This window comes from Eumetopias jubatus, unplaced genomic scaffold, assembly GCF_037043125.1.
Source record: "Eumetopias jubatus isolate StellerSeaLion01/CBP00866 unplaced genomic scaffold, mEumJub1_p1.0 scaffold_16, whole genome shotgun sequence".
In the NCBI taxonomy this organism is placed as follows: domain Eukaryota; kingdom Metazoa; phylum Chordata; class Mammalia; order Carnivora; family Otariidae; genus Eumetopias; species Eumetopias jubatus.
This window is the reverse complement of record NW_028274822.1, coordinates 86,564,524-86,590,466: the sequence shown is the minus strand read 5'-3', so window position 1 is coordinate 86,590,466 and position 25,943 is coordinate 86,564,524. Positions and strand designations below refer to the sequence as shown.

General features: G+C 54.5%; 1 protein-coding gene across 2 annotated transcripts; it reads right to left on the bottom strand.

The window, feature by feature from the left end:
- Positions 1-25,943, bottom strand: BCL7A (BAF chromatin remodeling complex subunit BCL7A). Of its 2 annotated transcripts, none has more exons than XM_028116398.2 (6): positions 25,723-25,943; positions 18,672-18,753; positions 15,448-15,544; positions 11,185-11,352; positions 4,689-4,873; positions 1-1,550 (listed from the first exon to the last, which is right to left on the bottom strand). In XM_028116398.2, exons 1-6 carry the CDS (start codon positions 25,812-25,814, stop codon positions 1,479-1,481), a joined length of 696 nt encoding a protein of 231 aa, XP_027972199.1. In that variant the 5' UTR covers positions 25,815-25,943; the 3' UTR covers positions 1-1,478. The 2 variants fall into 2 exon arrangements, with proteins under 2 accessions (XP_027972199.1, XP_027972200.1); XM_028116399.2 differs by having other exon boundaries at positions 4,752-4,873.

Genomic DNA, 25,943 nt, shown 5'->3' with positions numbered 1-25,943 from the left:
TCAACTCAAAGGGAGTTGGAACTCCAGTGCAGTAAAGAAAGCTCAGGAAAAGGGTTAAGGTCCGAGGAGTCCATTTAGGAATTAAGAGCAAACCAGGCCTCAGAACCAAACAATCAGGCAGTTCATCCAAGGGGGTATCTCCATTTTAGTGAGAGGAAGGTGTCCCAGCACAGGCAGGGGACGGAGGCGAGGAGAGAGGACTCGATCACCCCTTTCTGGAGGAGTGTAGAGCGTCCCACTCCTTGGTGCCTTGCTTCTGGCCTTTGAGGCCCAATCCTCAGGGTCTGCTCCCCCCCCCGTGGGGACTGTGAGTGCATCCTGGGAGCGAGAGGCCATCAGACTGTTGGCTCTGAGCGTCAGGAACACTTTGCAATCTTGCCTCCCCCGGGGCGGGGATGGGGGGGGTTGCCGAGTGGTGGTGGTGGTGGGGGGGGGAGGCAGAGGGTAGCAGGTTACTGCGGATTTGAAATCCAGGCAACATCGCACGACAGCAAGTTCAGCACCAGCTCTTCCTGCTATCTGCTCCCAGCCTCCTCAGCCCTTTTCCCGTCCTAAGGAGACAATCCTGCAGTCAGCCACAGAAGCCACTTCATCTTCGGAGGTGTGGGAGAAAGCCGTGTGGTGCGGGGAGGGTGCAAGTGCCAGAGCAATTGAAGGGCTCTGCGTGTCCGTCTGGGCCACCGCGGTGGCCTTCGAAACGCCGGCCCCAGATGCCCCGAGGAAGTGAGAGAGCACATCCAGAAGCCAGCCCTTGGCGGCAGTGCCCCGACATCCAAGGCTCCTCGGACTTGGGGCCCAGGGCCCAGGGCTTGCCCGACACCCCTGCAGCTGCAAATCGGGCGGCCGAGGAGGTCCTGCCCTTGCGAGGCCTCGGGGCCCCCTCCTCCCTGCCTGCTCCGCTCCAGCTGAAGTCCCGGGTCAGGGAGGAGAGAGGTGTGAGGACGGTGGCACCAGCTGCCTGGACAAAACTGAGGGCACTTTGCAAAGGGAGATGCAAAACAACCAGGAAAACATGCCAGAGGTCACCTCAAGGGCACAAGGCACAAAAAAAGAAAGCGGGAGGAATCGGGCGAACAGTGAAAAGCCCCGACGAAAACCGATTCCCTGATCGGTACCACCCTCGAATAGCTTATATCGTTAAATACAGAAGTTGGGGAGGGGGGGGACACAAAACAATACAGCAGCAACACAAATGTAATCTTGGCTTCAGAGACAGTGTGCAGACACTCCTGAGCTGTCAACCCCATCTTCCCAAGGACAGTCCCTTCAACACTCGAGTGTTTTGCTTCACAGCAGAAAGTTCTTCAGTGTCTGAGAAGTTACGCTGTTCTGGGTTTTCTTGGATTTGCACTTGGTAAACTTGGAAAGTTAGTAGTCCTGTCTGCACCCGAGAGGAATTGCTCAGGTGAAGTTGTTCTAGGATTCAGCCTGCAGAGGGATCTCCCGTGAAACATGGACAGCAGGACTGAACATAGTGTCTACATCTCTTCAGAGTTCTGTTGCGAGGCCTCCAGTTTCATCTTCTTCGAGGGTGGCACTCCTTCCAAATCCTTGGGGGAGAAGAGAAGAGGACACAGGTTACCGCACCAGGAGGGCAGTTTAGGCCAGCCGTGAGTCTGAAGGTCAACCCAGGAAGAAACGGAGGACCGGCCTCTGTGGTTCAAACCCGCAGTTCTGACCCCGCGGCCCCGTGTCACCTGGGCCCCGCCTGTCCCCACCACGGTGGTTTCCCTCCGGGTCTTCCGAGCACACTGCCCCCTGTGCCTCTACCTCTAAGCTCCCCCGTCCCCTGCCCCACACCAGCCAGGGAGGGTCTCCCCATTATCAGCCTTCCGGCCTGTCATTAATCGCCAGGGTAGTCATTTGTGCACAACTTCCACGTCGACCTCTCCAAGCTCAGAGATCTCGTCCAACCTTGCCATGTGGTCAAGGGGCTCCTCCTGATACTCAGCATTTGCTGAACGCACATGTGTGTTATTCTGGGGAAAAGAGCCATAGTTGTGACCACACTCCTAAGTCCCACGGCGCAGAAAGGTCCGGTACTCACCCCCCCAACTCTGACTTTCCCACTCAGCCATCTCCAAACTGACCCACTGCCCGAGACCAGCTAACGACTACCCACCTTGACCGCCCCCCGCCCCCAGTCTGTCGATGACACCACACCTGCTCAGGATCAAGCTGAGGGTACCCTGACGGCCTCACACCCCACCTATCAGTCCCACCAACTCCGTCTCCAAATACCCTTGGTTTCTGTCCGGCCCAAGAAGGGTCCGCCACCTCCACCCGGGGCCGTGCTTGCACCGTCCGCACCCGAACCCTCACCTGCCCAGACAAAGCAGCATTCTGCTCTGCGGCCTCCTTACACAGCCCTCCACACCGACAAGAATTCCCCAAACAGCAATCATATCCAGAACATAAAGCCCGTTGCTACTTTCCCACTGACTCCAGAGCAAGACCCCGACTCCGTACCAGGCCGAGAAGGCCCAGCACCCAGCGCAGGCCTACCTGCGCCTCGTCCGGCTGTTCTCTTCCCTGTCCACTAGGGCCCCAGCCACTGCGGCTTCCCCTTTTGTTCCTCGGGCTCACTCCTGTCTCCAGGCCCAGCCCAGAAAGCCTGCCCTTGTGGCCGTAGTTTCTCAGCCTTCAAATTCCCATTCACTGCCCGGTCCTCTGCCTACGCCAGTCCAAAGAATGCTCTACCGTCAGGTCTCCTTGCCTGAAGAAGAACTCGGGTTCTTCTGCAACACATGTTGTGACCTTGTAATCCGCCCGTGCCTGCGATGCCCTGACTGTGTCATGGTGAGCCCCCTGCGGGCAGGGAGGGACCCCATCTCTGGCTCACCCTGGGTCCCTAGTATCTGACACAGCACCCGGTCCACAGTGGGTACACGACGTATGTTGAATGGAGCCCCCAGGCCCTGAGGTGGGCTGCGTGGGAGTTTCACGTGGCAGATGCTGAGAGCGGGCACCGCAGGGAGGCCGGAAGAGCCGCCTCTGTGTAAGCAGTAAAAGCCTGATACAGACACCAGAAAAAGCAGGTACTGTGCCTTCAGAGGATGCCGGGTCCCCCTGGGGAGAAGGTTCTTCGGTTCTGCAGAACAGTTGGATGGGAGGAAGGCATGTGAGCTTGGGAGTGGACGAGAAGGGGAAAAGGGAGCAAAAGAGAGGAGCCAGGAGCTAAGGACAGCCGAACAGGGGACAAGAGTCAAAGTACTGCTCTTGTCGGGCGGTTGGGGAAGTTTTTTTTTTTTTTTTTTAAACACAGGAACAGCCAAATGTCAGTGTCTAGTTGCTTGCTTAATTGTAACGCATCCTCCACCTTGCTCACAAACTTCAGAGCTCTGTGGATGAGTATGTGTCCACGTGTGCCTGAGAACAGCGGAAGAGGCCTCATTCCAGGCCTGGATCCCCCAGGAATGGCAGTGGAGGTGGGGGGCTTGTGAGATGGAAGACCCCTGCACCTTTCAGACATGGGGGTGGGAGCAGGGAGGAAGAGCACTAGATGCCCCCAGGGTACGGATCAAAGGTTCAAGCTAACCTTTCCTCCACTGAGTTCAGAAGGCCAGGAGACCCCAGCAGATATTCTGGTTTTACACACTGTTCAGGAAGCTTTGATTTTTAATCTAATGGGCTCCAGCTATGCCTGAGGTTCTAGGTCTTGCTTTTCTCATTTCACATTGGGAGGATATTTCTTTCTTGTCTGTCTGTACCTGGGTCAGCCACACTCTTTTTAACAGCTCCGTACCAGTCTGTCTTATCCAGGACCCCCGATTAATTGAACCAGTCCCCTTTTGGCAAACTTAGGTTGTGGCTCACATCTCCCGTCAACACTCCTTTTGTGTCTTTGGGCATTTGAGGTGTGTTCTGCGGGAGGAGGAGGCTACAGATCCAAGGGGTTATAGACATTAGAGTCCAGAAGGCACTTTCCCTTGGGGGAGGACTGGCTTACGGCCCTGCAAAGCGCAGACCAAGTCCTGCTGCACCCTGGCCCCTTCCAATCTTTCTGCTGCTACTTCCTCCGGAGGTACTGGACAGTAGTTTTACTAGTTCAAGTTCTGATACCTCGGAGTCCCCACTCAGCTTAGGTGGGCACAGAGGGTTGACAGTGAAAAATCACAGTGATGGCATCTGAGGCATTCCCGTGTCCAGCTCCACACCGAGTGTGTTCGCCACATTCTCTCATCCCATCTGCGCCCTGGCCCCAAGACAGTTCTGTGATCCCATTCCGGTAGCTGTGGACAAGGAGGCTCGGTTATGCTAAGTGAAGGAGCTGGGATTCGAACCCAGGATGTTTGTTCCTAGCCACCGGCCACCTGCTCCTGCACTGATTCGGACCAGATGCTGACAAACAGGGATGACCCAGAACGGGGTCCAAGCAAGGGGGCGGTGCGGTCAGCTGCAAAATTCCAAAGGATGATTCATCCGGCATTTAGGATTCTGAAGACTTACAGTCCCCGCGCTAAAGGAAGTTGACTTGGGGTCACTAGAGCAGGCAAGGCTTTTGTGGACCTGAGTAAACAAAGTGACAAAGCCGAGGCTGGGATAAAGGCCGCCTCCTCTTCCTACACCCTCCTCCCTGAGGGCTGGGCCCCAGGACACTCACGACTCCCGCTCAGTGAATGCAGGGAAGTGCCAATCTTCCGAGGAGAAAACCACAAAACAAAGTAACAAAACCCCTTTCAACGTACCCCCGACACCCCAGCGGGCTCCCGGCTGATCTGGCCGCCCCTCTGAGACCTCGATCGAGGTACCTGAGAGATTGCGGACATCTCTGCAGCTAGACCCGCGTCTCCAGATGGCTGCCGTTCACCTTTCTCTGAACTGTTCATCGAGTTTTCCATTGAAGACTGCGAATTCTGCTCGTCAGAAGCATCTGAGGGAAAGCAAGATGACAGAAGCTGTTTTCAGACACGTGAGATGTGGAGCCAGATGGACCAATTACTAAAAATACCTGGAACTGGGGAGTTTTGTGGCCAGGCGGTCTGTCGGGCCTGCAGTGAGCCGGGGCGCTTGGGAAGCCTCTTAGTTTTTCATGAGGTTGTCTGAAGCGGCCAGGCCCCACGCTGGCCCTGGGGCCTCCAACCCTTGCCTGCACACCCACTACCTGCCATGTGCCCTAAGAGGACATCTTAGGGAATGCTACATGCTTTGTGCCGCGTGCACCTGGCGCCCTCTAGTGGGCACGACGCACCCCAACCATCATGGCTGCTGACTCCTCCCTTTTCCATTCCAGAGCCTGCCTTCTCCACCTGGGGCGCTGGCCTGGGGAGCTGGCCGAGGGACCTGCCCCTTTGTAGACTTTTCTCTTAATAATGTGGGTGTTTTCCTGACCATCAGAGCAATGACTGATGATTGCACAGAAACAGAAAATACGGGAAAAAATAAAGTCAGAATCACTGATTACCTCACCCCACCCACAACTACCAACCCACTAACATTTCAGAGGATTTATTTTCATCTCTCCAGATGTTTCCCCCCCCCGACATGCATATAATTCTCTGCTCTCCCCAAATAGAGATCACACAGAATTTTGGAAAAATTTTTCATGTCTTTAAAAATTCTCTGAATACAAGAGTGTACAAGATGGCTGCACGGCTTCCATCCAGCAATCACTTATTTATGAATCCTGTTTTGCCAATGATTCGGGCTGCTTCTTATGCATCGGTCTCCCTCCTCCCCTCCCCAGCGCAGTCCTTTAGCAGAAGGGGGTTGCAGGCCGTATCCGGCTGTATGAGGCGAGGCGGTACGGCTGTGGGAGAGGAGGTTATTTTGGGCACCGAGCCACAGAACTCACGGTGGGAGCAGCATCTTGCCCAGGGCCCCACTTGGCTTGCACTCAAGGCCCCAACAACATCCATCACCCTGATTTTTTCAAAGGGCACTAGAAGACTCAAGAATGCCTCACTTTCTGGGGTTTCTGAGGCAGAAAAGAAAAAAAAAAATATATATATATATATATCCAGGCTTAAGTTTTAAAGCAGGCACGCAAGTCGGCAGCACTCCATGACCTGAAACCAGTGGGGAGCAGAGGGCTGGGGAGAAGGGCAGGAAGGAGGTGGAAGACCCCACCTCTCCCAAGGAGGCTGCCCTCCCAGCATGTCCATCCCAGGTGAGCTGCTCTTTAACACATACTCTGCCTCCCCAAACCAGCAGCCCTGATATCCCGAGGGCAGCACCCGGAGTCCCACCACTCTGCCAGGGCCTGAGCTTGGGTGTTCCGGCTGCTGCGGGGAGGCTCAGGGGGCCCGCCCTCTCCAGGGCTGGGCTCTGCCTACAACCTGGTACCTGGGAGGACCCAGGGTTTAGAAATAGACCTGAGTTCCTGTCATGCCTCTGCCACTTGTTTCCTCTGGGAGCCCTAAAAGTCTTCCCGGTTGACAACAGCCACGCTGTGGAGTCTTGGTGAGGCCTTAAAGGGACAGGGGAAAGGGCAGGGGAAGTACTCAAGTAACAAAATAACCCAGGGGGGAGAAACTACCAGGGCATAGGACCACACTCCCCACCAACCTGACAGTTCTTTAATATTTTGTTTTACTTTTTAAAAAAATTTAAGTAATTTCTACACCCAGTGCGGGACTCCAACTCACGACCCTGAGATCAAGAGTCACACGCTCTACCGACCAACGGATCCAGCCAGGCGCCCCTATTATGTTAAGTCAAACACGGAATCCCTGTACAGTCCAGCTCTTCCACCACTAGGTAGAGACCCAAAGGAAGAGCAAATAGGTCCTCAAACTGGTACGTGTACATGAATGTTCACGGCAGTACTATTCCTAACAGCCAAGAGATGGAAACAGCCCAAATATAAATTAACAAATGAATCAAATGACAAAACGTGGTGCATCCACGCAATCCACAGAGCAAAGTATTACTGACTCACAGATAGGAGGGAAGGAATGGCACTTGCTATCAGGTGGAAGAACCTCGAAAACATGATCCCGAGTGAAAGAAACCAGACACAAAAGGCCACATATTACACGCCACGTATATGAAACATCCAGAACAGGTAAATCCATACAGACAGAAATCAGACTGGCAGCTGCCGGGGGTTAGGGTGAGGGGGAAGGGGGGAGCAACAGTTTATGGGTACAGAGTTTCCTCTGGGGGCGATGGAAATGTTTTGGAACTGGACAAAGGTGAATTTCATCTCAGTTTTTTAAAAAGGAAAGAAATCCATGTTAATGTTATGTTCTAGTTTGTAACAGACGTTTGCTTTAGCAAACTTTGAATTGTTATTGCCCTCCTCTGGCCTCCCCTTTCTGCCCTACACACTGAGCTCTGCAGACTGGACAGGGAGGTTCAGAAATCATGGCCAGCCACCCCGAGAGTCATACTGACCCCCTGCCCGGCCTGAGAGCTCAGCAGGAACTGGCCTTAAAGCTCACAGAGCGTGCAAGGGCTTGGTACAGCGGCCTGATTCTCCTAGTGCTGGTGCTGGAACTCGCCCAGGGGAAATTATTTTCCTAGGGCCTAAATTTAGTCCAGTGAGTTTGGACATTATGTCATTCCCTGAACTCACTCAGCAGTAAACAAGTTCAAAGCAAGGTCAACAGCTGGTGACTAACCCACCCCATCCCGCAGGCTGTACATACCCACCTGGGAGGCCTTCATGCCTTTCCCATGGGGGCTCCCCTCAACCGTGGCAGGCACCCCCCTCCCTCGAGCGATGCTGGGCAACTGTGTGGGCCCAGTGGCCTGGGGTCATCAGAAGAGGACCCTGGTGTAGTGTCCGCCTGGACGGGTAAAGCTTTTGGTGGTGGGGGGGGAGGGAGGGGGGCAGGGTGTTGTAGTTACCAATTCCGGAAGCAACAACCCAAGAAGCAATTTCTGCAACTGCGCTTTCACTGGCTTTTAGGGAAAGGAGATACAGCCCCCAGACATGGGAGACATGAGGGAGAAAGCACAAAGGATGGGAAAGAAGCCAGGATGTGTGCACACCTGGACCGGCAGGTGTGCGTGACCTCCCCTCGCTCACGTCAGGCTCAGGCTTGGGTGAGCACTTTTGCTTCCTTTCCGCCCCACTCCTTTCGGGGACTGGGTGAGGGAGGCAACTTTCATCTGTCTCACTTTATAAATAAGGAAACAGAAAGGCTCATAGGAGGGGATGCTGCCAGCCCAAGGCCACACGGCTAGCAAGTGTCAGCCCAGACGTGACGGTTCATCCTGCCCTGGTCCCACCGCCCACTGCCCACAAAGCCACAGGAGCGGGACGGTGCTGGGGGCCGCTGTGGGGAGAAGCCAGGGAGGCCTCTCAACATGCCACCCCACACAGGATGGCCCCGCAAGGCGAGACGCATCTGGCCCCAAATGCCAGCCACGCTGAGGTTGACAAGCCTTGCCTACCACATCTCTGAAGGAAAACGGTGGGATCTTCCCCAATTTTAAATGCCCGCGTCTCTGACTAAATACACAGTCCCTCTATCCTTCACATAAAGATGTGAGGACAAGACTCCCTGCTGGATCATGTGTGGGGAAAAAACCTGTATGATTATCAACGTGGGGACTATTTGAATAAATGATGACATGTTCGTACCACTGAATAGTACAAAGCTGGTAAAGAGAATGGAACAAACCTGTACGTTCTAACATGGAACAATCTCCATGGTGATTGTTAAGGGAAGTATTCTAAAAAAAGGAGGTTATAATCTCATCTAGATTCTTCTAGGGCCACCACACTAGACTCAACAGAGGTCCTCCTGGGGTAGGGAGAACACTCGAGGTTCTGACTGGGGGGCCGTCCGGTCTTCGTCCTGATGCCGGCATTGTTCCCCGTGTGTGGGGTCACCTGCCCCCCCCCACCGTGCCCCGCCCACAGGCCTACCTGGCACAAGGGCTTCCGCATCCGGCTTGGACAGGGGGTGCCACACTGAGCACCTGAGACCCTCGTGCCTGGCTGGCTCGCCCCTTCCCCCACATGTCCCCAAGCACTGCCCCTGGTCCCTTCTGCTTGCATTGCTCACTTCCCTCCTATCTCTGCTCAGCCTTCGAGCCCACGTCAGGCAGCAGGAAGCCTTTCCTGAGCCCCCTAGGCTCCTTTTTCCTACTAACACAGCACTGACCACAAACTCAAAAGCCCCTTTAAGGGCCAGGCAGTGCCGTGAATGAGTCATGGGGGCTGTTCAACTCAGACACAGGTAAGGAAAAAAAAAATCTGAAGGAATATTCTTCTGTTCTTCAAAAAAATACAGATTCTCCCAACCTCTCAGACTTCTACTTTTCCACTTTTGATAGAGAAATAGGTTAAAAAAAAACAATGTACTTTTTCCTTTAAATGAGTAATAGAGAAAGCAACAGTGATCACAGAGGGACATGGGGCCACGACTCTTGGGCTCAGTGTCAGGAAGACAATAGGGAGTGGCAGGGAGTGTGGTGACTAGCAAACGCAGGCTCACGCACCCTCCCTGGAAGGGCAACCACATCTCTGCTTTAACCGGTTGCTGCTCCATGGAAAAGCAGACCCAGTATTGCCCAGTCTTCTGATTTTCTCAAAAGAAGGTGGAAATCAATCTTCTTTTAAGTGAATTGTTTAATTTTAAAATTCTGACATCCAATTCAAATTAAAAATAAAAATAGCACCAGGCCCGTGGCCACATCCACACGCCCCAGGCTGGATCTAGTCTGTCTGTGACCTCTGGGGAGTCTCGTTCTCAGTTTTGGTGTCCATCCCCCACTGCTTCCCTCTGAGTGCTTGGGGGGCAGGAAGCAGTCTCACACAGGCCGCAGGTGTGGGAAAGCGTGTCAAAGGAAATGGAAAGGGGTTCGAAGTGATACCACAGCACAGAGAGGCCTTCCTCCCGAGAAGACCCGAGCCAGTCCCTCCCCAAGCACAGGGAAGCCTGGCCTCCACCCCGGGCCAGCCCTCTTCCCCCTCTCCTCCCTTCACAAATGCTGGCCAGGACATCCCCTCAGATGCCAGGTCCCTGCTCAGCCCAGGTACCACCTGTCAACACATACCCCATCTTGGACCTTCAAACTACCAGATACCAGACAAGCAAGAACTACAGACCCATCTTCTTAAGTGTAATGACGGTACCTGTGATCAGGTAAGAAAACATTCTTATTTTTAAGAGACGTGCGCTGAAGTGTTCAGGGATGAAATGCTCTAAGATTTATAAGTTACCTTCAAATGCCCTCCCCCCAAATATTTACAGACAAAGCCAAACAGACCAACAACCGCCGAATTCAGCTGACATATATGGGAGAGTACCCTATTCATTTTTCTGTATGTTTCAAAACTTTCTCTTACAAGAATCCAGAGATCTCGGGGCGCCTGGGTGGCTCCGTCGTTAAGCGTCTGCCTTCGGCTCAGGTCATGATCCCCGGGTCCTGGGATCGAGCCCCGCGTCGGGCTCCCTGCTCAGCGGGGAGCCTGCTTCTCCCTCTCCCACTCCCCCTGCTTGTGCTCCCTCTCTCGCTGTCTCTCTCTCTCTCTCCATCAAAATAAATAAATAAAATGTTTAAAAAAAAAAAAAAAGAATCCAGAGATCTCAAAACAGACAAAGATAAGCCAACACACACATATCCACGTACACGTATGTCCTCCACAGCCAGATTGCCGCTTACTACCTCGTCTGCTCCCACCCGGTCCCAACAGTCGCCACCCTCTTCCATCTGGATGACTGCCTTAGCCCTTCTATCTGTTCTCAATCACAGCAACCAAAGTGACCCTCCAGACCATGGCACTCAGTCCCAATGGCTCCTGTCTCCCTTGGCACAGAAGCAAGGGTCTGTTTAGTGGCCTAAGAGCCCCCCACACTCAAGGTCCTGCCTCTTCTGACCTCATCTCACTTTGTGAACCCCTCATCCGCCCTTCCGCGCCACTAAGGACACTCCTGCCTCAGGGCCTTTGCACTGCCCATTCCCTCTCCCTACAGTGCTTTTCTCCCCCTTTCCCAAAGGGTTTGCTCCCTTACCTAATTTTAGCCTAATTTCCTCTAATGTCACCTTCTCAGTGAGGCCTTCCCTGGCCACCTTATTTAAAATGGAAACATTCCCCATAATTCACCAAGACTCGCCATTCCTCTTTCTTATTATAGTTTTCCACGGAACTTACCTTCCCAAAACTAGAGCTAATCTAGGCATTACCTTTCTTCTACTGTGACCTTCTAGGGGTCGGCATGTGGCTGGACCTCCTAGAGACCTGTCAACCGACTGCACAAAGGCCCAGCCCCTGCGGCCACGTACCTTCCACCCCAGGGAGCTCCTTCCCATCGGCCTGGGTCTCGTCTGCCTTAGCGTCAGTGCCTTCGCCGGGCACGGCTGAGCTGGGCTCTGGAGCAGGGCTTGAGTTACTGCTGTTCTCCTGTTTGATCGGGGAGGCATCCGCTATGGAGCTCTGGTTGCTGTTATCATCTGCACAGGGGAGAAGAGAACCACAGGGTGAAATCCCCCAGCTACTGAGGAAAGGCGGGTTGGGGGCTCGGCCTCCCCAAGCCTCTCTGCCGGCAGCCCCACAGGACACTCTCCCAGGGAAGGAGACACTTCCCCACCCTCAAGACCTTAGAGATGAGCCACCTGGGGCCGTTCCATACGTCCTGCAAGGAGAAGGCTTCCGTAAGCCTGCCTGAACGTCCCCCTCTGGCTCCATCCTGTGTGTGGGGGCAGCCAGCGACACACGGTGGCCTCCCACGTTTCAAGTCTTTGGGGGGCCTCTGAGGCCTCATTCTGGGTGAAGAAGCCAGATTTGTGCACCTGGCTCTGTGGCAACGCGAAGGCTGAAACACGGTCCATGAGGCAGCATTACCAAACATGTCCCACTGATCTAATCAAGTGTCTAGACCAACTTCCACTTGATACAAAATAAAAGGGGGAGAGAACACGTAAATGGAAAGTAGGATATTCCACAGCACAATCGGCCCAGCCTCTTCAAGTCAGAACCATTAAATAAGAGAGAGAGAGAGAGAGAGAGGGAGGGAGAGGGAGGGAGAGGGAGGGAGAGGGAGGGAGAGGGAGGGAGAGGGAGGGAGGGAGAGAGAGGGAGAGAGAGGGAGGGAGGGAGGGAGGGAGAGGGAGAGGGAGGGAGAGGGAGGGAGGGAGAGAGAGGGAGGGAGGGAGGGAGGGAGAGGGAGGGAGAGGGAGGGAGGGAGGGGGAGGGAGAGAGAGGGAGAGGGAGGGAGAGGGAGGGAGGGAGAGAGAAGCAGGGAAAATTATTGTAAAGAAATTTAAGAGAATTAACAGCTAAATTAAGGACATGTGAAAATTATTTAGATTCTGTTTTGAATGTGCCAGCTCGTAAGGGACATTTTGGAACAACCGGGGAATTGAGTTTAGAATATAGTCTGGGATTTAGAAGATACAACAGAATAACAGTTACTTCTGTTAGGAGTGAAAACAGCACGGCAGGTGTATAGAAATGTTGTTAGTGACATGTGCTGAAAGGTTTAGCCACGGACTTAAAACACAACGCAGGGAAACTTCAGTTCAGCACAGGCTGCCCACGACTGTCAAAATTCCCTGAACCGAACACTCAAGAGCTATGTGGTTTTTCTATGTAAATTGCATTTCAATTAAAAAACTTAATACATTAAAAAAAAAAAGATGAGGCAAACATGGCATGTGAGTGAAAACCTAGGTGACAGGTGTGTGAAGTTCATCACACTAGTCTTCCTACTGTTCTCAATTATGAAATTTTTCATAATACAGAGAAAAAAAGAGAAGTAATTTGAGCACTGCGTTCATGGTTGAGCCAGTGGCAGGGCTGGGGGTCCGGGGGCACGTACCCCCTGGCGCTAGACCCTGTCGTACGTGCAGAGAATCATGTTAGGTTGCAGATATCCAAGTGGTGATTTCGAAAACCACCACCACACTGCTTTTCTGGGCCATGCTGTGCACTTGGGACCAAGGCCACTTTTGTGAAACAGATAGCAAGGAAGAGACACGGAGAAGCACATCCACACATCCTGGGCCCTACTTCATGCTGACACCTGGGCAAAAACACTTACAACCACTTGTTTCATCCTCCCGACAACCTGCCCAGTAGGTGCTATTACCTCCCTCGTTTCCAGAGGGGGAAACTGAGGCTCTGAGCGGCAGAACCCCTTGCTCAAGCTTCTCCACCCAACTCCAAACTCAACCTGCCAAGGAAGTGCCAGGCAGTCACACGATCCCTGCCAGGTAAACTGCATCTTACTCTAAGTGTACTAGTTACACACAAGATCCTCTTGTGAATTCTGGGACTTTAAAAAAAAAAAAAAAAAGCACACTCTCCTGATTTGCCTTTTAAGAAAATCTAAACCTTCTTCCTACACCAAGCTGTGTGTGCATGTATGTAAAAGGCAGAGGCCTAACCCACAGGTCCCAGCACAGAGTTATGTTAATTAATGACAACAAGTGCTAATGTTTAACGAGTTAGTTGCCAGAGCCTAACCTGGTCACCCGGTAACGATGTGACCCTGACATTCGAGTCAATGTTGATAGAATCTCAGACTCGAAAGAGGTGGCTGCAGATGCCCGCTACCCCACTGGGAGTCTTGCAGATAATCCTGTCCAGGCCCACATCTTTCCTTGCCTTTGCACACATCTATGCCCTGCGGCTGGAGGAGGGTCTCAGCTGCACATGTGCGAAGATGGAAAGGATACTGAGAATGTGAGCGAGGCTCCCGGGCTGGTGGCCACACACTTGGATTCTGCCTCCAAAGGACCTCAAGGCCAGCACTGGCATCCGTGAGCTTCCTAACCTGGGGTGCCACCTCCCCGAGCCCTCATTTCCTAATCTGCACAATGGGGCTTGTTTTTAGGATGAATGAGGTAAGGCATGAAATGGGCTTAGCAAGATGCTTTGGCACACTGTGACAGCCTTAAACGTCAGCTACTAACATGCCAAGGGCTTTGAGGGGGTTATCTTATTTAATATTCACAAGGACCTTATGAAGTGGGCATTACCATTCCCACTGGGCAGACTGAAAACAGACCTGATGGTTACATGCTAAGGAACTAGCCCAGGATCACACAGCCGGTTGAGGGGGGGTCCTAGGGAGCCAGATGTGAACCCACGCGGGATCTTGTCCTCTGCTCTAAAAGGCTCTCACCTGTGAGCCAGGCAGGGGCCTTCTCAAATCCCAAGAGAGTGAGGATCTAAGCAATGCCAGGGGGGCAGGTCACATCCCAGCTCCAATACCTGGTTCAATTGTGTTCCATGTTTCAACTGCGACTGTATGGCCAGCGAGGGGCTTTCCTGACGCGTCAGCTGTCAGTAAAACCCCTCCGTGCTTTCTGAAGCCAGCCCAGCAATAAGCAAGACCCCCCCCTGCCCTCAGAGCTTGTGACTGTGTTTCCAGACTGGTCAGCCTGGGCCAATGCAAAAGTTCACTGGCACTCCTTCCCCAGAGCAAGAAAGCCCTGGAACCAGAGGGGCAGAAACGCGATCCATCCACTATTCCTTTTCGATGTGCTTATTTATCGAATAGCACCATGCTGTACAAAAGGCCTGCAGGGTCAAAAGAACAAAGACGTTGAAAGTGGGATCAAGAGATGGGAAAAAGCAAGTGGTACCAGCTCTGCTAGTGGCAGCCCAAGCAGGTGGCCCTGGAGGGACCACAGTCTCCTGTAGCAATGGCTACAGCTGCCTTGAGGGGAACACACTCCCCGAGTTTCTGGGTCTGATTTCCCAAAGCACGGCATACACGCAGATTTCCTAGTTTATAAACATCGGAAACTCAACGTTGCATAAATTTCATGTTGGAATCTCTCAGGTCGGAAGCCGGGCAGCGGTGCTCCTTGGAGGGATGAGGACAACCGGAAGGGGACACCAGGGGGATGGCCAGGCACGTTTCCGTCTTGACCTGGGCCGGCTGTATGGATGTATGGAACCTGTATACCTATCATGAAGCCATACCCTTACGATGCGTGCCTTTCCTATCCATTAACGAGGTAAAGGGGGAACTCACGCGAGCAATGTCAAAACCGCAGACCGGCTAATGCAGGTCTCCAGCCTGGATTCCATCAGGGGGACACTGGTTGTAACTTTTGAAATAAGACAGCAAAGGAAGGTAGGATGTCATTGTGGAACGCAGGTCCCCAGGTCCCAGAGTGATTAACGGGATGCGGAAATCCAGTTTGGAGTTTCCCAGCAGCCAAAGAGAAATAGGAAATGGAAAACGGCGTCAATTTCACGGTAGGTCAGGCCTAGGAGGGGAAAAGATCGTAGACCCACAAAAAGTTCCTGAGCACACACAGGGCTGAAAGGTCGCGTCCCCCTCCCCCCGTAAGGTTTGTGTCACTGGGCTCGAGAAGGTCTTGTTTTATGTCTCTAGCTTGTTTCTTGTTTTACGTTTCTTGGCCTGCTGTGCTGGGCAGAGAAGTTTCTCCTCTGCTGAGGCTTCTCCTGGGCACGAAGGCCTCCTGGTGCTGCCCAGCCCTCCTACCCTTGCCTGGAATGTGAACAAACCTGCTGGTGAGAACAAAAGCTGAGTGCTCTGCCGCAGCCCAGGGCTGGGCAGGAGAGCTCACCGTGCATGTCCATCATCCCCGGGGAGGAGCTGTTCTCCGGCGTGGTCACCTCAGAGCCACACTTCTCATCTTTGCCCTTTTTCTTGTTCTTGTTCTTCTGGAGGAGAAAATGGAGCAGACACCGAGTCACCACATTGTGTGTGCATGCGTGAGCAAGCCCCCGGGGGGTGATATGAATATTTTATTTGGCTGGTTCATCTTGGAGCCTGCAAGTCTCTGGAGGGCTCTCCTTGGCCTGCATTTGAACACGTCCCATTAGGGGCCTCACCTGCCGAAGGGAGGATTCTGGGGCTGGGCATAAACCTGCCTTGTGTGGGGGGCCAGCACCAGCAGGCATGCCAACAGCTACAGTGATGCCAGGTGAGGGACAGAGAAGACACAGGTCACACACTCCCACTATCTGTAGGCCCCACGGTTGCCTAGAGTAGTCAGCTGACTCCCAGCAAAACACTGGAAGGCCAGGTGAGGAGAGAAATCCCAAGGAGGAAGGGTGGGGAAGAGGATGCTTTTTGTGTGCAGTTCCATTTGTTTTTGTTCTGTTTTGTTTTTTTTACAAATGGAATAGGATCATGTTGGAAATGACCTGTGTCCACTGGTAAGACTTGTTAAATTACAGCATATTCTTTCAACATAACGTAATGCAATAATTACTGAGAATAAGACAGCTCTTCATATACTAACGTGGAATGATCTACAGAAATATCAGCATATTAGAATATCTCAGTCATCTCCAGGATGCGTAAAAGGAAGGTGCGGAACATGGGAAGGGAAGGCCACTATTCACGGAAAGAAAGGACACGTGAATGTCTATCCACACGTGTGTTTGTGGGCACTGTCTCTGGAAGGATAAACAAATGCTGGTCGCCTCCAGAGAAAGGAGCTGGGTGGCGTGGGGGCGTACACAGGGACAGGAAGCAGATTTACAAAAAGATATATACATATTTGAAAAAGGTAGCATTTGAAGAATATGCACACCTCTAGAGATGGAAAGTTGATTGGTGGATTCCAGGACCGTGAAGGCGGGGGGGGGGGGGGGGGGGAGTGACGGCTAACAGGTGTGAGCTTTCTTTTAGGGGTAATGAAAATGTTCTGGAATTATAGCAGTGATGGCTAGATGACAGTAAATACACTAACACTAACTTGTATACCTTAAAAGAGTGAGTTTTATGGCATGTGAGTTGTCTTCATTGGAAAAAAAAATGTTTTTAAAGCAATATTTGAATTCTGTAAATTGGTTTCCCTATTTAAAAGGAAAAAACTTGCTAGAGTTCCAAAGGGGGGGGGGGGGATGGTGCAACCATGTTGTAATTGGGTGTTTAGAAAAATAAAAAGCTACCCCTCCGGCTACAACCACCGGAGATTCCGACTCAGCTGTCTGGGGTGGGGCCCAGGGACCTGCATTTCTCCACGGTTCCCAGGGGATTGGATGCTCAGCCAGGGGTGGGGCCCACAGCCCTAGAGGGAAAGGGGGTGGGGGGAAACATCATATTGTCCATCATGGCTCCGAGACAATGGCAAATTAGCATTTTTAGAGCACCGTCCGCACAGCGGGGCCCGGGTTAAGTTTTCTCTGTTTGACACATCGCCTTTACACTGCTGCAGAAACCCCGGGAGCTGCCTATTGTTGCCCCACTGCACAAAAGAGGGAACGAGGGCCCAGCAAGTTGGGGTCACCTGTCTGACATCATAGGTTAACGGGGGGGGGGGCACCTGTCCTCTCTTTGCCCAGCCTGCAGCTGCCCTGTCCTTCCCGACAGCCCATATATTACACTTTCTCCTTGATCCCAATCCATTTTGGCACTTCCCTGATGTCTGTTTCATGCTATTCTATAATTATCTTTCCCAACGAGATTATAAATTCCTTGAGAGCAGGGACCATGTCTTCTCAAATGCAACCAGCGTTTATACAACACCTAATGATGTGCAAGGCACAGATGTGGGCCAGAGCCAGGAGCTGCCTTCGAGGAGCCGGCTGCACCCTGCTCTCCCCTCTAGAGACGGCCAGCACCAACGGCTGTGATGCGCTAGGTCTTGGGGCCTCGAGGAACGCAACCCTGGTGGCTCCAGGAGCCCAGGCCGGAACCAGAAAGGGTGATACACACCGACGTTCTCCACCGAGCACCAACCTACCCAGAGACGAGCTTGTGATCACAGGGTCAAGAATGGAGCCTCAGCCCTGCCTGGACACCTGGGACAGGTAACTGAAGACAGCTGCGGGGAGGCTTAGCCTCGCCTTTATGGCCCCCTAGGAACCCAGCAATCATGACTACGACCCCCCAGAAGCAAATGGAGCCATCAATCCATGTGGCTCAGCGTGAGCCATCTTCCTGGGGGGGAGGATTGTTCACATGAATAGGGAAGGCACCCTGGGCAGGACAGTATATGCCGAGGTCTGTAGGTGGGAGCATTCTGGATGCTGACTGGAAATAAGAGTAGCTGACCTGGGGTCTTTGGGGGTAAACTGGCCCAGGAGCCACGAAGCTGAAAAACTACCCACGATGTGGGCAGCAGCTTCCGCAGGCCCTCCCCCACACCAGGCACGGCTGCTGACGCTCCTTCTAGTGGCTGGAGCACCCTCTGCCCCCCAGCCCCAGGGCCCCAGCCGTGGCTGTGTTCCCGTGCACCAAGCCCTCTCGCTCTGGGGTCGCTCTGGGGTGGCCTGCAGCTCCAACCACCGGAAGGCTCTCCAACAGCAAAGAGAGCATGTGTTCTGGAGTCAAACAGACCCGGCACTTGCTGTGTGATTCCGGGGAAGTGGCTTCACCTCTCTGAGCCTGTGTCCTCACTTGTCCAAAGGGGATAATGGGTCAACTCGACAGACCTGGCAGGTGGTTGGGGGCTCCGGAGCAGTGACAACAACAGGGGAGGGTCTGCTTGTCTGGGCGTACGCTACACCCAAACCGTGGTGCCCAGGGCCCCAGGGAGGGGACAGCTCTGCACTAAGGCATGTCCCCACTGGCAAACTATAGGGCTCTCAGCTCAGAAGGGATGACCTGCAGGGGACACTTCCCAGCTCCCAGAGGGCCAAACTCTGGGGCTAGACTATGAGTGAGGAGGACCCAGGTGCAGCAGCCTCTCCAGCCATAAGCTGGTCCTTCTGCTTCCCAGGTGGCCCTGGCCCCAGGGTCGCACACTGGTGGGCAGTGGTGGACAGCACCTTCTACCTGCGGTGCGGGGAGCACGGATGGATGGCCCTACCCCAGGGGTTTGGCCCACATACTCACATCGTCCACCTTTGGCTCTGTCACAGGGACCCACTTATAGATTCGCAGGGATGTGTCACCCACAGTCACCCACTTCTTCTCCCTGCAGAAGATGAGGAAGAGCTCGTTACCAGGGGGTTTCTGGGGCAGAACCCTGCGCACCCCTCGTGGTGGACACGGGCCTTGGAGTAGCTGCGACACAGGGGCTGCTCAGCTTGGGGTCAAGGGAAGGAGCTCCAGATCACCCCAGATCTAATAGCTGGGGGCTGCTGGGCAAGTCATTCACCATTCTACACCTCTCTCTCCCCATCTGTTAGACCACACAGGGTCATCGGTCTCTGGGCTGTCACGAGGATTACGTGAGACAGCACGTGTGAAAAGCCTCCGCATGCCCTGAAGGGTGTGCCTGGTGTGACTGGGCGGACAGAGGGGCTGCCATTAAAGAGGATTGCTCTGGATGAAGAGAACTGTGCCCCAGGGTCCTCCAGCTTTTGTGCCTCACACCGCTGCCAACTCCACGGAGCCAGCGAACTGGGCCACCCCAACCCCTTGGGCAGCAGGGCGGGCTTTAGGCCAGCAGGGCATTTCCTCCTCAGGGGTTGAGGGGGCTTCACCAAGGGCACCCAGGGACTCACCCTGTCCTCCCCGCAGTGCCTCTGAGGTCAGAGGAAGGAAGGCAGGAGAAGATAGCATGATAACCACCCAGTGCTCTTCGGGGCAAACGCCATTTGGAGCAGTCGGGGGGGGGGAGGGGGCAAGGGGAACAGGGGTGGGGGAGCAAGAACAAACCTGGATGCCCAGTGGCCTTGGCCCCAAGGGTGGTCCCCAGGCCTCAACAGGGAAGCACAGCCTGGACAGCAGCCAGCCAGACGGATGCCCTGAGACCCCACATCCCGGCTCCAAGCCAGGCATGTGTTTCTGGGTCTTCCCTCCTAAGACCCACATCAGCACACTGTCCCCGCCCCTGCCCCCACCACAGCCTAAGCTCCTGGGGGACCGCATCCAGGGACCCCCGCTACTAGAAGCAGGTTTATGGGTAAGGAGAAAAATCACAAGCCAGGAGAAGGAAACGGGGTGACCGGTTTCCATTAAGGATAAAAATTAACACCCTCTCCTCCACACCACTGTATTCCAAGCCACCATCATTCCCTAGATTCCTGCCACAGCCTCCAAACTCTGGTCCCTGACCCCTGCAGGCTACAGGTCAGGTCAAGTCACTTCTTGCCCCTAACACTGGGAATGAGAGCCAGAGGCTGTGCACCTGACAATATCGAGGCTCGGAGGAATCACCCGGAAAGAAAGTTGGGACTCCAAACCAAGCAGTTTGGACTCTCGGGTCTCCATTCCTGGCACCAGGCTCTGCCATCTCAGGAGAAGTGGGAGGTCACAAAGGATCTCTCTCGGCTCCTTAATTCAAGGAACCCACCGTGGGATGACGGGGCCAGATACACACCTAGGACAGGTGACAGAGCTGCCAGAAGCCCCCAACAAGTTTAGTGACAAGGGTTCCACCAGAACCAAAGTTTACGTGTGGCAAGAGCACCTCTGTTTGTGAGCTACCAGGTACCTGCCCAGCCTTCCCTCCATGGGTGGGTGGCCTTCATGGGCTGGTGGGACACATTACAGCCACCTGGCACTCAATTGCCACAGAGGGTTCGGGGCACCGGAGCACACTCAAAACCAGCTAACCCAAACCACAGAAATCTCCATTCCCCCAACTGTGCCTGTTCAGGTCCTACAGGTTCCCTGCTGGAGGAAGCCACAGTCTGGCTTTTACTTATTTTAGGACTATTTCTAGTGTCTTCAATGTGCTGACTTCCCATACACATTTGCTCTAATCTTCCCATAACCTTGTGTGGCAGGAACGGTCACCCTCCCCATTTGACAGATAAAGAAACTGAGGCATGAGAAGGTGAAGTCTGTCTCCCCGGGACCAGTATTCAAAGCCTCCACGCCGCACTGCTTTAGGAGCAGCTTCTCCCAACCCCATCCCTGCCCCCTTTTAGCCCAGAAAGAATAAAATGAAGGCACATATCTAAGTCACCACCCACCCATCTCCTACATCTTGGAGGCAGAATGGACAACCCATAATCCGTGTCCTTCCCCACCTCTATTCTGAATAATCAGAAGGTATCTGGAAGGGACGAGGCATTCCAAGGAACCACCTTGGTGACAAAGCAACAATCCTAATAGTCATTGTGTGCGAAGGCTTATATCTGCCAAGTGCTTTATTTACAATCAATTCCTCTCCCCCAAAGACTGCCCAATAAGCCTATGAGAGGGGAATCACTGTCATTCCATTTTATGGGTGGGAAACAAGAGGTCCAGAAAGGTTATATAACTAGTTCATGGTCACACAGCTAGCCCAAGGCAGAGCGAGGACTGGACACAGGCTCCGACTAGAGCCCACTCTCTGCTATTCTGTCTCCTGTGAAAAACTAAGAAATCATTCCACAGCGCACATCGGTTACGGAAGCTGGACACAAAAACACAAACTGCTAGCATCCCACGCAAACGGCCGAAGGCGCTCACTACTCACAGTCCCTCAACCAGCTTCCTCAGCCAGGGCCGCAGTAGGTCAGCAAATCCAAGGTTTGGTTGTGTTAAAAACAAAAACAAAAACAAAAGTAACTGACGTGCAAAACACAGGACGTGTGTCAAGGCAGAAAGCGTGCTAGGTCTGGGCTTTGCAGCCTGCATGCCGGCCAAGATGTACCCTCAAGTTGCACGTGCCTCCCACAGTGGTTGAGGGCCCTGCAACCTACGGGCAGACTGCAGCCAGGTTCTCGCGCCCTCCTCTGCCCCAGTTGGTGACCCCTTGGCCTGAGTACCCCCCAACTCACCCCAAAGATTAGAAACCTTTCTTCGGTTGCATTTCTACTGGACACTGAGGGGCTCTGGGACATAGGGCAAAGCATTAAGAACCCAACCTCGGGAATGGACCGCAGGACTGCCCTCTGCCCAGCAGCCCCGCAGGGAGACGAGGCCCTGGAACACGGGTAATGAGGCAGAGCAAGCACCAGGGAGGACAGGAAGCGATTTCACAGACATGACCAGTGGGCTCTGGGTGTCTCCTCAAGACAGCAGCTCCTTGGAAGACAACACATGGGCTCAGGGAAACGATGGAGCTCCTACTAGTTCCCCAAACCATCATCCCAGAACACGCAGCGCCGGCCCTCAATGAGGGAATTAAGCTGTACTTACTACTTTATAGCTGGGGTGACAAACAAGTGGCCAACAGGTATGTTCTGTCCAGCCTGCATATTAGTTTTTAAAATTTGAATCAATTGCCAAACTTTAAGAAGAAAAAAGTGAGACTCCACATAAAAATCCAGATTCCTGATGACTCTCACAAAGGCGGTGACGTGGCCACGAGGGGCCCACGTGCGTGAGGAGTCAGGGCTCTCTCAGAGCCCCCAGCACTCACCCCCCACCCCACTGGAGGCACTGGGCCCAGATTCACCACAGCCAGTGGGCACACCCCCACCTTGCCACAAAGTGGGCCTGTGGGCCCCCCGGTAACCAGCCAGGCTCAAGTACTCAAGGTTTTGCCCCTCCAGACTTGGGCTCCTGGACAAAACGGCAAATGGGGTCCCAGCTGTAGCAATAAAGCCCCAAACACTCCCCCGCCCCCAGCATAGGCTCCCATATAAACTGCAAGCACCCGTCACAGATTTTCTAGGCTATGGTCAATTTTTAATGTTTTCCTGGGTCCAGGTCCAAGGGCTAGCCAAGGAGACCATCTTGGGGTCACTGCCCAAGGGGGGCCCTGCTGACTCCCTCAAAGAGACTGCAAATCCCTCACTTTGTATCACTTCCCAGGGCTAGTCCTTGACACCTGAGGAGGCCTTGTCTAGGGCTGGTGTCCTACTAACTAGGCCCAGGCTCACCTGACCTGCCCTGCACCTGGCAAGAGGGTATCCCCAAAGGTAAAGAAGTGTGGCCCTAAAGACGGGTGGGTGGGATGGGTAGGAGGTCTCCAGGGAACAGGCCTCTCTCCTTCAAAAACTCACTGAGGGACCCTTTAGACCAAGGGCTCAGGGGTTCCGGGCCTAAGCCTACTTTGTGGCTCAAGCCTTTGTCTCTCACCCAGTGACCCCCCTCTCTTGCTCTCCACCCCACACTGCGCCCCTAACCCCGGCCCACCATTTTGTTTTTCGTCCAGCCATCTTGTGGCTCCCTCACAGCCTACCAGCCTGCCTTGCTGGGACACCAGACGAGGGAGGGAAAACAGCTGGCGGCTAGGGATGGGGTGGTCACGGCTGACTGCTGGCTCTTTCTGGGGACGAGGGAAGGGAAGGGTTGGCAGAGGGGGGATTTTTAGGGGTCTCCAGGGCTGAGAAGAAATACCACCCTAGACTCACAGGATAAATGGTATGCCAGACACCTCTGTTCTCTGGGTAAAATATGAGATGATGAATTAAATTTGAATTTCAGATATGTAACAGTTTAGTATAAGTATGTCCCAAGTACTGCATGGGACATACTTACACTAAAATTTATACACATATACCGCTTATTTTTAAAAAGTTATTTCATTGTTTATCTGAAATTCAAATTTAACTGGGTGTCCTGTAATTTTATTTGCTAAATCTGGCAACCCGATGTCCCAGCCACTAGTGAAAGGCATGGTTGGTGGCCACGCAGTTAATAAACAACCCAAAGCCTCAAGGACTGACTGGAAGGCCTATTCTAAAAGTACAGTGAAGGTGAGATTTGGCTTCTCGGGGCTCGGGAAACCCTGAAAATGAGGCGAAGTCTTTTTTGCTTAAAAGGGGCAGAAAAAGAAAAGAAAATCAGCAAAACACATACTTTATGGCGTCCACCTTAAATAAGGACACCGTGAGTGACTGCTTCTGTTTGCAGGAATAGGTGCTTTTGGAGACATGATCTTGTTCTAGGAGGGAGAAAGCAGCACCAGACCCGTGGCTGCCATGGTTAAAGAAGTTCCGCAGTTTGCCCAAGGTCACAGCAAGGAAGTGAACTGGAAGCCCAGCCAGGAGATCCTAAAGCCTGAGGTCTTTATCATGACCTGTTTCCCGAAACACAGGGAGGGAGGGAAACCGGTTCTTCTCCCCTTCCCCCAAACACAGGCCAGGCCAGAGGGGGGGGCGGGCAGGCTGCCTGTTCTGCCACCCCCAGGGTAGAAAGCCCGAGAGGTCCATCTGCCCTCCCTGCAGAGCACTGGCAGACTGGCCCCACAGAAGCATCTGTCAGGGTACCGAGCCTCTGTCCTGCTGGGAACCTGGAGCAGAAGGCCCCACCACGCCTCATGGAACAGAGAAAGGCAGCTTGCCCCCAGCCCCTTTCTCACCTCCAGGCCTTGACAGAAGGGACTCAGGCCCAGACACTGGTTCTTTCTTTGCCCCGGCACTAAGGCAGGGGACAACCCCAGCCTTCCCTCTGGGAATCCCACAGGAGAGGGGATTGTGGGCTTGTTTTCCTGTGTCTGTTTTGGCCTGCAGCTGTTTCTGCCATTTTTAAATGGCTCCAGTTGGGCCCTGGGCACCCTGCGTGCCCCGGGGAGCGCCCACAGCACCGAAAACTCGGCTCTCAACTTTGGAAGGCCTCCCCTTCTCACGGTTCTGAAAATTCTTTGTCCCACTGGAGCCAAACCCAGCCCTTGGCCGGGCATCCGGCCATCCGCAGACAGCTCTTTCCATAGGAGGCCCGGGAGCACGTGGACTTTATTGATTTTCCTCTTGCCTTTTTTTGTTGGGTTTGACTCAGAAAGGACAGCTAACTTGTGACACGGCTAGGCTGGAGGCTCACCCCCAGTGGGTTTTAGAGACCAAGGCGTTACTCAAGAAATGATACCCCTAAACATAAACATACCCCACCAGGGGCCTGCCCAGTTTTTAGTCTTTAAATAAAAAGGGTCAGGACGAGCCCGCGGGGGCTGACACTCGAGATCATCGCGGCTGCTCCTCTCCCTCCCTGACCCTGGTGAAGCCGTGGGAAAAAAATAATAAAGTTGAAATCAAGGAGCCGGGAGTTTTCAACAAGTCTGCCCCAACCTGGGGAGGTGCTTGCGCCTGGGGCCTGGCCCGCGGGCCGATTCGGAGCCAGACCCCGATGAGGCGGCGAACGCGTTCAGTCGTTATTAATTGCAACAAGGCCACGCCGGACAGACTCCAACGTGAGCTCGAAGAACACGCACGGCCCGCACCAAATCTCCTCTCCCCCGCGCAGAGAACAAAAACAACGGCTCTCTCGGCAAAACAAACACGAGCCGCTGCTTTGGGAAAGACAGACTCGGCCGAGGACCGGTATCTGGCCAAAAAGATTCGCCCGCCGACCCCCGCGCGCGGGCGCCTGCTGGCCAGGGCGGGCTGGGCGGGGGTGCCGGGCGCCCTGGGCCCGCGGCCGCCCCGGCGCTTCCTCCTCGCGCTCGCCCCCATCTTTCTTCCTCGCCGAGAACCCTCGCTCCAGGCAGCCCAAAGCGCTAAATTTAAACGGCTCGCGCTTTGCAAACTCCGCAGACTCGAGGGCGCCGGGCCTGGGAGGCGGGGAGCAAGCGAGCCAGCCAGCCGGGGAGGGAGGCGGGAGGGAGGCCCGGCGCGGGCAGGGGCGCGGGGGGCCGGCGCTGCGCCGCCCGGGGCGCGCGGGGACGAGACGGAGACGGCGGCGGCCCGCTCGGTGCCTGCACAATGGAGCTCGCGCTCTCCCCTCCGCCGCCGGCATCGCGGCCCCGGCGCGCGGGAAGCCGCTTTCATGTGACTTGCACAAAACGAAATGGCTTCTGGGGCCGGCCCCGAGCCCCCCTCCCGGGAGCCGAGCGCCGCGGCGGGGCCGGCCCGCCGCTCCACCGCCCGGCCCCGGGGCGCCCCGCCGCCTCCAGGCTGCCGCCACCGCGCCAGGTGGGCGACAGGCGCGAGCGCACCTGGGCAGCGGCCGCGGCCCCCTCCTCGCGCAGGTGACCCGGCTCGCGCGCCGCCCGCCGCTCCAACTCCCGGGCCCGCGGCCGGCCCGCGGCGCGGCACCCGCCGGCTTTTTGTATGTGCTCCGGGGGTCTGGGGCTGCCGCGGCGCCGGGCGGGCGGGCGGGCGAGCGAGCAGGCGCCTCCGCTTACCATTTGCGCACTTTCTCGATAGCCGCCATGACCCTCTTGATATCATCTTTGGCGCGGCTCCTGGTCTCGGCTCGAACCGACCTGCCCGACATGGTTCTGGCGGGGAGAGAGAGGCTGGGGGAGCGCGCCCGCCGGGTCCTGCTCGCGCTCCGCGGCGGCCACACTCGCGCCCGCCCGCCCGCTCACTCACTCACACACACTCACACACACACTCTCTCACA